A 12208-nucleotide genomic window follows, 5' to 3' on the forward strand; every position below is an offset into this window, starting at 1 on the left:
ATAAAATTAAATAAATACAAATGGCTCTACCCGCGCTGTTAATGTGAGCCACTGCAGACTCCATGATATCCTCGGCCATTATTTTTGCCTCTGCCAACCCAGCTCTAAATCACGTCTGTCTATGCGTGGGAAGCTCTGGGAGGAAGTCTGCAATCTCCTACCACAGCTTTTGATTCACTGCTGCCAACCTAGCATCAGCATTGGCCTGGCGCAGGTGGAGCGTGGCATTAGAGTAAATCTTTTTGCCGTAGGACTCAAACGGCTTTTCCTCCTTGCCTAGGAGTGCTGATGTGGGGGCGGAAGTAGAAGACTGCAGTTTGGAATAAAGGGAGGCTGCAGCTATAATGGAGGAATGAGTTTGGGGTGGGCCGACAGCATGGGTGAGTCCCCCACTGCCTGCCTATACTTGGCATCAAGGTGTTTTTTGGTAGAGGGATACCAGGGGCTGCGCCAGAAGCCACCGTGACTGGAGTGCGGGAACCAAGGGCTGAACTGGAACTGGGGTCTGTACCATGGTCAGAGCCTGAGCTGGTATCAGGGAGCGCATGTCCTTGATGAACCACCCCACCACCCCCCGTTAGTATGGTGCCCATCTGCTGTGTTTTAATGAGGGTAAGGAACTTTTTGAAGAATCTATCCTCGCATGCAGGTGAAGGGCCTGGAGGTGTAGGCGCCTGGCCCTGTGGCTGCTGAGGTCTTGCCGGTCCTTGTCACACCAAGCGGAGCGCTGCGTACCGCCCCTGTGCTGATGCAGATGGGTATGACATGGACCATACCTGCTCTCTAGAAGAAGGCAGAACCAGGTGAGCCGCCATCTTGTCTGGCCTGGCAGCCATTTTGTCCTGCCCCGTGCCACGTGATTGCACCGTCTTGCTTAATGAGCTGGGCCCAGTCTCTGCACCTCAGGTTGAGACCAGGGAGGCGGGGAGCCCTCGGCCATGATGCCGATAGTGCAACTGCTGCGTAAAGACGCCTGGTGTTAGAGCAAAGCCCCTTGGGGAGGTTCCCATGAATCAGCGGTGGGACCGGGAGGATCTTGTGGCCTTTTGGCCTGTAGCTCTATGCACCTTGGCCTTTTTGCTGGTCTTAGGACCTGAAAGGCCCCTCCTACTTGGACGCTTCCCTGGGAAGAAGTTGCCCTTGCGGGGTGCGGAGGAGAACAGGGCACCTATCTTGGGTCTGGTATTCCTCCTCATGTATGTCTTGATGTCCTTTGGAGGTGATCTTTCGAAAAGCTCCGTCTACCTGGCCAAACGATTCTTCAGAGTAAGCGTAGTCAATGCGTTGCACACAGAACAGCTGTCCCAGCTGTGGTCGGGGCCAAGGCTCCAGAGGGAGAGCGTCTGGGGATCCAACGTGGGGAAGGAACCCTCGCAGGCCAGACACCTGCTGAAACCCGCTGTCGTAGACATGCGCCGGGGAGGAGCATGGCACCAATGGACAGAGTATTGTCTGACAATTGCTATGAGAAAAGGGAAGAAAAAAAGAAAGTCTTCTGGCGAAGAGCGCGTGGAATTGCAAGGCCAGAGGCCTAACCCAGGAGTGCTGGTGAAAGCAGTCCGTTCCAGTTGATGCAGGAAAGAGGACTGAGTGGCGCTGGTGGGTGGAGTCAGGGGAGCACATGTTCCCATGGCCGCTCCCCTGCACGCATCTTAATTTAAATGGGAAGACAATTTATTCTGGTGAAAGTTTGTTTCCCATCCCTAGCAAGGGATGCCCAAATAATATGGAGGAAATGGGACAGGACGTAGGGGGTAACGTCCTGATGTTCGTAAGAAGTGGGAGCGGGATTTACACACAGTGTACACAGATACAGTGCGCCGCAACATGTGGGTTGACAAGTAAAGGTTCCTTTCTAAATTTCGTATCATCCAATTCGTAATACTCAACAGGCTGCACTACACCCCAGCCAGGATTAGTCGGTTCAGAAAAGACACCACTGGTAGGTGCCCAAGGTGAGCTAGTGAAGCAGCCAATCGGTTACACATGTTGTATGCATGCACCCACTTGCAACCTTACTAGGAAAGGGGTGTGCAACATTTTGATATCCATGACTGGTCATCCTGAACTGCTTCCACCAGTGGTAATTTTACAGCGCATCACTGAGCTGATGGTTTAGGAGAAACGTAGGTTTTTAAATTTAGGACTCCTCTTGGCTAACAGACGGATTCTCCTTGCCTGGAAACAAAGTGCCGCCCGGCAGTGAGAAAATGGTTGAGTGATCTTACGTGGGCGTTTGATGTGGACGAGTTGTAAGAGACGCTGGTGCACCCAGACCAGGCCTAAGGATATATGGTCAGACACATTTTGCTGTTATCTCACTGAGAATGCAGAGGCTGGGAATATATCACATGGTGATATCTTGTTCCAAATCCTTCCTTGATAGCCCCAAGCAAGCATACATGTAGTCATTTTAGCTGATAAGTAGGGTCTACATATGTCTTAATAAATCACCTGATTGTATCCTGTTCCAAATAGAATAGGGGTATCTGCAATTTTGAAAAACTGGGATTAAGTCAAACTAGTTATTTAGCTGCTTGAGTTAAAAAATAATAATAATGGACTGAAGGTATCATATTTACCTTTCCTTGTGTATTTTGAACCCAAAAAGTTTTTCCAGGTTTGTTCCTAGTTTTGAACGGTTGTTAGCCTCTGTTGTTTATGGTTTGTCTGGTAAAGTGTAACCAACTGAATTTAGGTATAGATACCGGCAAATTATATAAAAGGAATAAGGTATATTTATGGTACACTTGCTCCTAACTATCTATATTTAAGAAGAGTGTTACATTTAAAAAATATTAGAAACTTAAATTGCTTACTGTTGCTGGCAGGTATTCCTGAGCACTTCTTAGATTCCATAGATGCAAGTCAAATCAATGCTACGTGTGTTTCCTTCATTTGCCAAGAAAATGTGCCCATTCAAAAGGGCTATAGCTGCTAGTCTTTATGAAACATGAAAGCAGAGATAAAACCCCCATGCACCTCAGTCCGGGCAATAAGTGTATAGGAAAATTAATTTATTAATAGTCAAGACTCAAACCGTGAAAATGCGTCTATTTACCTATGCCTGATGGCACCGAAAATAACTGGCTCCAATGTTCGCACTCCGATTTCCTAGTCGGTGTTCCGTTAAGAGTGTTTGTGCAATGCGATATTGGGAAGTGTAATACTTCAGTGTTTGCGCGTGCGTGATGACGCATCATTTCCCGGTGTTCTGATTGGCTAGAATCTCGTCTAGCACAGTGTCAGTACAAGTAAAATGTTAGGGAAGCCTCAGCTTTCGTGTTAGGACGTGCGTGTGACGTGTTTTATTCCAGCGTCCTGATAGGCTCCGGTCCTGTCCATACGGCTGAATAGTGAAGTTGGTCTGGAACGGACCAAATTAATTATGCAAATATTTAAAAAAACCCATCGTCTTAATTTTCGGGACAGAAAAAAATGCTTTTAGTGCCCCGGTCACGCATATAATGCGGGCCGGGGTACTAATAACAATATGACCCTCGCAGCGGGGGCATTACCGACTCAGGTAATGCCCCGGGGTCTTCGGGTCATATTGCTTTATTAGAAACTTAAAAAAACGACCAAGAAAATGGCGCCGGGAAAGGGAAAACGAGAGTCCGTTTTCTCTTTCCATGGCGGCCTTCGGGAGCGGACGCGCTGGGAACACAAGTGTTTCCAGCGCATCCGCTCCCGAAAAAAAGAAGCAGAAGGTAAGTGGGGTTGGGAGGGTGTGCGGGAGGGGAAGGGGGGAGGAAAAAAAAAACGTACCTTCGTCCCTGCCAGGGGACGATGGAAGCCTCCAGCTGTGTGGAGGCGCGGAGTCTCCACACTGCTGGAGGCTGCCATCGTCCCCCACCAGGGACGCAGGAGCAAGAAGGTAAGTGGGGTGGGGAAGGAAGGAGGGAGGGAAGAGGAAAAAAAAAGCTTACCCGAGTACCCAGCGGGGGGGAGAGGGGGTGGAGACAGCCTCTCGGCCGTGGGGAGGCTCTTGGCGGGGATGGCCCCGCTTCGAGCCTCCTCATTGGCTGAGGGGCTGCCACGCCCCCCGCCAAGGACAAAGCAGCTGGAGTCCCGGCTGAGAATCGAAGGATTCTCGGCCGGGTAAGGACCCGGCGAGAGCCAATCAGAATGCGTGTTGCATTCTGCTTGACTCTCGCCGGGTACTAATATTTTTTAAATGTAACTCACTCTTAAATATAGGTAGTTGGGAGCAAGTGTTCCATAAATATACCTTATTCCTTTTATATAATTCGCAGGTATCTTTACCTAAATTCAGGTGGTTACACTTTACCAGACAAACCATAAACAGAGGCTAACAGCCGTTCAAAACTAGGAAGAAACCTGGAAAAACGTTTTGGGTTCAAACTACACAAGGAAAGGTAAATATGATACCTTCAGTCCATTATTATTATTTTTTCACACAAGCAACTAAATAACTACTTTGACTCTCAGTTTTTCAAAATTGCAGATACCCCTATTTGGAACAGGATATAATCAGGTGATTTATTAAGACATATGTAGACCCTACTTATCAGCTCTGATCACTACATGCATGCTTGCTTGGGGCTATCGAGGAAGGATTTGGAACAGGATATCACCAGGTGATTCACAAAGACCCATGTAGACCCTATTTATCAGCTAAGGTCACTACATGCATGCCTCTTTTGGGGCTATTAAGGAAGCTTTAATACTCTTGGCCAATCTAATGAGCACATTTACCATTATAGTTAATTGGAATAGGGCTCCAACCTACTCCCTCTCACTATGGTTGTATGCCCCATTTGGTTGCACTTTGGGGTGCATTACTGGAGTCACATCTGATGATTCAAACAAAGTGGTGCAATAGGTGTAATAAGAGGCAAAGAATATATTCTCACTAACATGAGCAATATAAAAGTCTAACAAGTTATGTTGTGTATTTTCTCCCTATTTCTTTTTGTTTTTTTTTATTGTTTCTTGTTCGTTGTATGTTTTGTACAAATGGCTCAACATGTTATTCCTTGAATGTGCATTTATGACCACTCAATTTGGATTTATATTCTTATCTGACATATGCTATGTGTTTACAATATTGCAAATGGAATATTTGTTAACTTTCCTTGCTTTTATTGGTTTATGCTAATCGTGCATCTTCCTGTATGATTCTCTGTGGTCTGATCCTTACCCCTCTACCATGACTTAATTTTCAAAATTAGCACATTGGTAGTCAGGCCCTGCCTTGAAAAGGACCAAAACGGTCGAAACACGTGTTGGCACATTATGGGCCCACTATTGAAGAATTGATAAATGAACTATTGGACATGTTATACCATGTTGAACTATCTTTGTACTTTTGCAGATCCACATTCTAGTAGACAGCGCTTTCTCCACAGATCGCAAGATTGTTTAGTCACTTTATAGGATTTGGGGTAACCTATGATCTGATGGGATAGCAGCAGTCTTGTCATACCAATTGGACCTAGAAGAACATTTCTAATCAGTGAAATATTTTCCTTCTTATATATTAAGCGCTCTGATACCCGGATACCCAAACATAGTTGTTTCACTTGGGAATATATCACTTTTGGATGTTGTGGTTGTCTCCAATTCGTAACAATGCCTGCACAATATGTTCTCATTAATGTCGCAAGAACCACTGTACTGTTTTGATTTATTTGTTGTCTCCGAGCAAATTAAAATAAAGTTTAAAAATTCCAATGAAATAAAGTCTTTCCTTTTCACCGCTTATGCCCGTTGTACAACGAAAGTAAGGAGAACATGGCTGAGACACAACTTAAATGCTGCTATTTAGAGTGTTTGGATATATTAAAATGTTATTCTAACTCTCACTATATAAGGGGGGGGCTGGCTCACTTCTACACCTAAAAGAGTACAAAGGTCAGAGGATTGGCTATAAATGTGGATTCTAACATTGCATGCAAGCATTTTGCGCCTTTGGTGTTGCTCAGAGTTTACAGTGTTTTGATGGTCACTTCATTAGGGAGTCTTCTTGTAGTGCTAATTGTTGTAATTTACTTTGAATAAATGAATTGTAAAGGGATGATAAAGGGCTGTGTTGGCTGCTTATTACGGATAGAGAGCACATGTATGTAATATTGGTAAAAGCAATGCAATTTTAAAGTGTTTCAATTCATACCAAAGGAGTCACTAATCTCCAGTCCTCTTCTATTGTTGCATCTTGAGCAGATGAAACTTTTCACACTTTTCAGAGCACCGAAATGTCATTAAAGGTTTGAAATCTACAATAAGGTGATTCATGGCCTATGCTCTTGCAAATGAAGGCAGCCATACTTGAAGCAAGTCAGCAAGGTGCGCAATACAAATAAAATAAATACAAATACTTCAACGGATCTTGCTCTGCTTTCAGTTTTGCTACCAAAGCCAAACAGAACAGTCCAGGGGACCCCTTTGGCACAATTAGCCATTGGCAAGGCATTGGCACAGAATCATTTTTTTGATAAATAACCGGTCTGCCATATGGAATCTGCTCCAGTGTTTTGTATTCCTTATTTTCTTAGTTCTGTTACAGGCGGAGTGAGACTGAGGCAGCCTTTTTGAAAATAAGCTTTTACCTTATATCTGCCTCCAAGGTGAGAGATGGCTTGCTATTCTGAAGCTGTTGCATTTCGAGGGAGAGGAGCCTCCGGTGCCACTTGGGGCCCTTGCTAACCTGTAATATTAGGTTTCCAGCATGCCAATGTTTCTAGATTCCTATACCAGGTCACCTACTTCATGTATGATATTTTACAAAAAACGTACTCAATTCGAGAGGTATTGAGGTTTCCTCTTATTGAACTCATGCCCGTTAATCAAATTTCAATGTACTTTTCTGTCTGATAAAGTTGAGGAGGGCACAAAGGAGCTGGGAGATGCAATTGTGTTGCAAAAAGTGTATTGGTCTTCTACATCTAGGTGGGGTTAATTTCTAATGCATCTGAGTTTTGGTAGCAGGCACTCACTGGATAAAGGTGATAAGTCGCTTTATCTGTCTAATTCTAGCCTCTCCTTGTGCACATAATTGTTTCTTATACCAGGCACTCATTCTACATCCAGTTGTCAATATTCCCCTGCCTTTGTGCATTTTCCTTCACTTTGTCCTCAGTATGGCAGTGATGAGTGTGGCTGGCCTTTTCTTCATCCCTGTTGCTGGCCTCACAGGATTCCACATGGTGCTAGTTGCTCGCGGTCGCACAACAAACGAGCAGGTAAGTGCTCAGATGACTGTTCTCTGCATTTACACTCACCTATTCCTTGCCTCTTACTCACTGCTGGAAGTTTATCATTTCTCTGCCATGCGTTTGCCGCCTTTTTCCAGGCGGTTAGGTCTGAAATTCCTTTTTTTATTGAATTTTTGCTAACTGAGATAGACCTCTAGACTTTCTGCTGGCTGTTTGGTGCCCTGACATATTGAGACTTTGGAAAAAGTCTCTCTGAAGACTGCAGATACTTTTTTGTGCTGTTCTGGTAGCTCAGATGGGTACTTTCGAAGTGCTCAACTATTTTGTCTCTGGGTGAGATTTCCTACCTTTGAAGTATCCGGTTAAAGGCTGGGGGCAATTGTATACTTTTCTTTTGGTTGTGCTGTAGCGGTTCTGCTCTGCAGCCTTTTTTTCTGAAATGTAGCAAAATCACCTGTTTTTTTTTCACGTGGTTTTTGTAGCTTTGTGGCATGGCCTTTTTCTTTTAGCTTTTATGGTTTGACAGCAGTAATGGCCATTCTGGCTGCTCTGCCTATCTGGGCTCTGATTTGGGCTCCTTTGTATGAAGGGGGATCTAGTTTAGCCAGGCCGAGGATCTGTGTGTTCTCCTGTGACTAAGACCGAGGCTGGCCTTCCTGTGTGTGAAGGCTGCCAAACGTTTTCATGGTAGACGGCTGGTGATTGGAGGCTGGCGCAGCCCAGAGCCCACTGTGTGCTTATCTCTGCAGACCGCATGCCGTTCACTAGCAGCACTTTTTTTTTTTTTTTGGCATGTATTTTGAAGAGTCCCTTCCTCAAGCCTGTGTGAAGGCGTGCTTTTCTGCATTAAAGTTAGGAGCGACAAATGTTGATTGTGCAATGCAATCAGTTCTTAGCGATTAAGGCAATCTTTGTATCTCACTAAGCACCCTGAGGGCAACTGAGCCAACAATACATTTGACAGAGGTGTGTCTGAATTAAGAAAGTACTCTGAACCCCTGGTCCCAAGTGACTCCTTAAAACGCATGACACACCTTCTCAAATTCCTGGATGGGGAGGCTCAGCCCCAATGAGCATTAACATAGCATCTGCATCGGGCTCCTGATGCCTCTTGCCTGCTATGTCCACACGTTCCACTGCAGCACTTATAGCGCATACTTGTCAGGCCCAGGAGATCCCCACCTGCCACCGGGTCCCCGACTCAGCCAACTTGTGTACTCTCTTCACTGTTCTGGACTTCCTCTCCCTTCACCTGTTTCGTCTGTGACTGTCTTGCTGCTAGGCCGCCATGATGCGCGCATGTAGTGCCTTGTGATTGGTGTCTTTATGGCTCTTTCCTCCTATTATGCAAAAGGATCCACCCCCCCAAGCTCCCCCTCTGAGTCGCCTTCCTTCCTTTCCTCCTTTGCTGCTGAAGCTGTGTAATACCCCGTTCGGCAACCTGTGACGTTGTGCACCTGATTCGTCTGTGCCCTTATTGTTGCTAGGCCGCCGGGTGAGTTTTTCGTGCATTATGCAGTTTCTCAGTCCCCTCTCTCCTCCTTCCATCTCGCTGCCTTCTCCCTCCATGGTTATCTCCATCTGCCCTATTTATTCTGTTTCACCTATCCTACCTCTCTCGAAGCCTGGAAGGAAAAAGTTCAATAAAGATCACCTGGTCTCCAATACAGGCCTACCCATCGCTGCAAACTATGTCAATGCTTCTTCCAGGCAGACTGTCGGACATTCTCTTTGTCACTCCCTCTCTGGGCCCATGGTTCCCCCACATGACCTCTGTCCTCTCCCTCTCCCTTCCGCTTTCTCTTTGTCACCCATTAATGGTGGAACTAGATGAGATGTACTCTTTACATGCTTATCATCAGTGCTCCAGATAAAACTTTGAGGTGAGTATTTTACTCCCTATTTTTAAACTTTGAGAGTAAATATGATTTTAAGAAAGTAAAAATGACTTTTCTCCTTTGCAAGAGTAAAATCTATGTGAAATCCAGCAGGCGTGTGCAAAAACTGTATGGAAATCATTTCTATACTGCAGCTTTCTGCATTGTGGCAGAATACACCTTCATTATTTCTCTAAGGTCTGGCCATTTGATCTCTCCTGTATATATTTAAAATATTGAAAGCACAAAAACCTAGCCAATTACATAGTAAAGTAAGCATGAATTGTGTTGAATGTTTTGAGGTTCGATAACAGAATTGTCTTTTGATGTTTAATTAAAGTCCTCGTTTCCTGAAGCCATTACTACCTAATTGTATGCCAATGTTATGATACAACAGTGCAGAGAGGCAAGGGTTCCATGCTAAATTCTATATCTAATCTCATGGTCAAATATTTATATAGCGCTTTTGGCAAAGCGCTGTACATTGAACATATTTATCACAATTATCACCAAACCAAAGTCGGTACGAGTTGGCCTTGCCGGGATTCGAACATGCAAGCTACAGATCGCAGCAACGAGTGCTGAACCGACTGAGCCATCTTATTGGCTAACATCCGTCAGAGGTTGGTTAACTGAGTATCGACTGATGTATAATAATCACAGTGCCTAGATGTTGGGCGAAGCATGTATGAAGGGCTACATAAAGTTATGGATTACAAAAGGGACATGTTTTGCTGAGTTTCTATTTCAATTACAAATGTAACTTCATTTATTTGTTTTTGACCAGCGCTTGCACTTCATGGAGAGTCAGGTTTTGGATATTTTAATTGTATTCTTGAAGATTTGAGAGCCTAGAGCACCTGTGATCGGTGTAATGACAATCACTCACCCTTGAACAAAGACTCTGCTTCCACTGACTATTGTAATGTACCCCATTGACTGCAAGGTTTAATGGATGTAAACTAGACCATGCTTAGTCATCATTTTACACACTGTTTTTATAATTAAAGTGTAAATTAAATAATAAGTGTAAAAATGATCTACCTCTGCATGATTATGCGCACTGAACAGGAACTCTGAAAAATACAACTGTGCAGTACTGGCTTGCATTCACTGGAAAAAACATATTTGTTACAAAATATTAATTTTCAATTGCAGTTTAGTTTTCATCTTCATTTTACAATCCTAAAATGCTAGGAAAATACGCACAGTGCTTCCGTTTGCTCCATGAGCAGCAACACAGCAGAAGCTGAATGGAAATAAACCATTTCTTTTATCAGTGTGCAGTTTCTTTTTTTTAAAGGCTTCAGAGAAATACTTCTGTTTCAGAGGCGTTTATCCAAGGCATTGCAATTACATCCATGCAGATAAAAATCAAAAGAAGGCTTCTGGTTTCTGTCAAGTAACCGAACCTCTGCACTGCCCTCTGCTCTAAAGTTGTGTGTAAATGTACACAGGAAAATAATAAAGCTGTTGTGTTTACAAGATTTTCATGCATAAAAAGGCCTGGTATGCAGCTTATCCTCTAGGTGCATCATTAATGTCTATCTGAATGGCACTGTCGTTGTCCAGGGCTCTCAACCCACCTTCCTCCTTTATAGGCGTCTAACGTCTCTCAACTTCCTCCCTTCTCCTGCCACTCCTGTCTGCCACCCCTCTTGCCTCATCTCCACCACTGACTGGTGTACCATTTCCCTCTACCCCTCCTCGGAAGACCTTCAACGGTGGCAACCAGCTTCACCTAGCTAACCTCAACTCTGGCTCTGCTGTTAAACACTCCTCTGATATTGGTGTCATTCTTGAAGACTTTTATCTTGATGTTCTCCAGCATGGGGTCTGGCATGGATTCACATGCTCATGAATATTCCCCGTCGTCAGGCTGGGAATCCCCGGTAAAGAAAAGAAAAAAATCAATCAGTTTTGTTTCTGGTCTGTCTTTCTTAGTAGTAACCAATCACTGATCTCTGGGTCATACTGCCCCCAGCCAATGACTGCCCTCTCCCTAAGCCCCGCCTCTGGCAGCCATCCTCAGATTTTTACTGCACGCTCAAGTGTTGGGACTCCTCGTGCTTTAGCTCGAGTTTTTGCGGCGTTTTCACGCTTTTTCAGGAGATTTTCTCATTTTTTCGGTTTGATTGAGCCTCAAGCTCCACCGTTTCTACTTCCGATAACGGGGACCCGTTTCGGAATTCTTCTACGCCACTCAAGGGTGAAGTTTTCGTCGAGTTTAAACTTCTTGGAGGATTCCGGAAGATCTGCGGGCTACCTCAACGGACATGGCCCAGGACAAGGGAAGCTCAAAGCCAGGATCCAAGCTGTTAAGGTGCTGCCCTGGATGCGGATTACAAAATGTTTTCAAGGAGGACGAGCATTCGCGATGTCTCTACTGCCTTCATGAGGACAAGACGCACGTGGAGAAGTACTGTGCGTTCTGCAAGAACCTTTCGGAACGGACCAAACAAGATCGTCGTTCCCGCCTCGCCGCCTGGCTGGAGAAGGGCGCAGCAGGTGAGAAGGTGAAGAAAAAGTCTGAGTGGGCTTCTAAGTCCTGTGAGGGCGCCCCGGCGACGGGGGTCCAACAGAAGGCCAAGCACCGCAGCACCGGGAGCGCCGAAAGGTCGGGCTCTTCGGCTGCCAGGCAGGGCACGACTTCCCCGGCACGTTCAACCATGAGCCAGGGCTCTGGTTCGGGGGAGAGAAGTCCGAGAACCCGGGTAAGCTGCTGGAGCGGCCCCGGTCGATCTCGAAGGGACCCGAAGGGGAGCGAGGCGCTGACCCCTACCCCCAAGGCGAAGGCCCATGACGCACCTAAGGTGGTGAGGGCTTTGATCCAGCCGGCAAAGGCCTCTATCGAAGTGGTCGCTGCAACCCTGGCGAAGCCGGCTGAGACTACGCCAGTGGAAACGGCCTCTGGGCCCAGAGTATCCCTGCCACCGCGGAGGGAATCCTCTTTCCATCGTTAAGACCCCCGTGAAGTCCCCGGCTGAAAAAGAGGGGGGGGGGCGGTGGCCATTACAGACTCGGAATCGGCCTCTGAGGAGGATCTGGTGGAAACCGGGAAGGGCCTCAACGAGAGGTTCATAGGCCTCAACGAGAAGTTCGAGAAGGTTTGATCCCAGGGGACGGTCCCTGCTGATGTGATCGAAGATAGCG

At 45.8% G+C, this 12208-nt stretch overlaps 1 protein-coding gene across 2 annotated transcripts in view; it reads left to right on the forward strand.

Annotated features, from left to right (window-relative positions):
* The window catches only part of ZDHHC5 (zinc finger DHHC-type palmitoyltransferase 5), an 825906-nt gene that overhangs the window by 343072 nt on the left and 470626 nt on the right, over positions 1–12208 (forward strand). For both annotated transcript variants that reach the window (XM_069629025.1, XM_069629026.1), the window contains one exon: positions 7103–7205. In XM_069629025.1, the coding sequence (XP_069485126.1) occupies positions 7103–7205 (103 nt within the window). The remainder of the gene's footprint in view (positions 1–7102; positions 7206–12208) is intronic.

Source organism: Ambystoma mexicanum, chromosome 12 (assembly GCF_040938575.1).
Source record: "Ambystoma mexicanum isolate Mex_15411 chromosome 12, UKY_AmexF1_1, whole genome shotgun sequence".
Lineage (NCBI taxonomy): Eukaryota > Metazoa > Chordata > Amphibia > Caudata > Ambystomatidae > Ambystoma > Ambystoma mexicanum.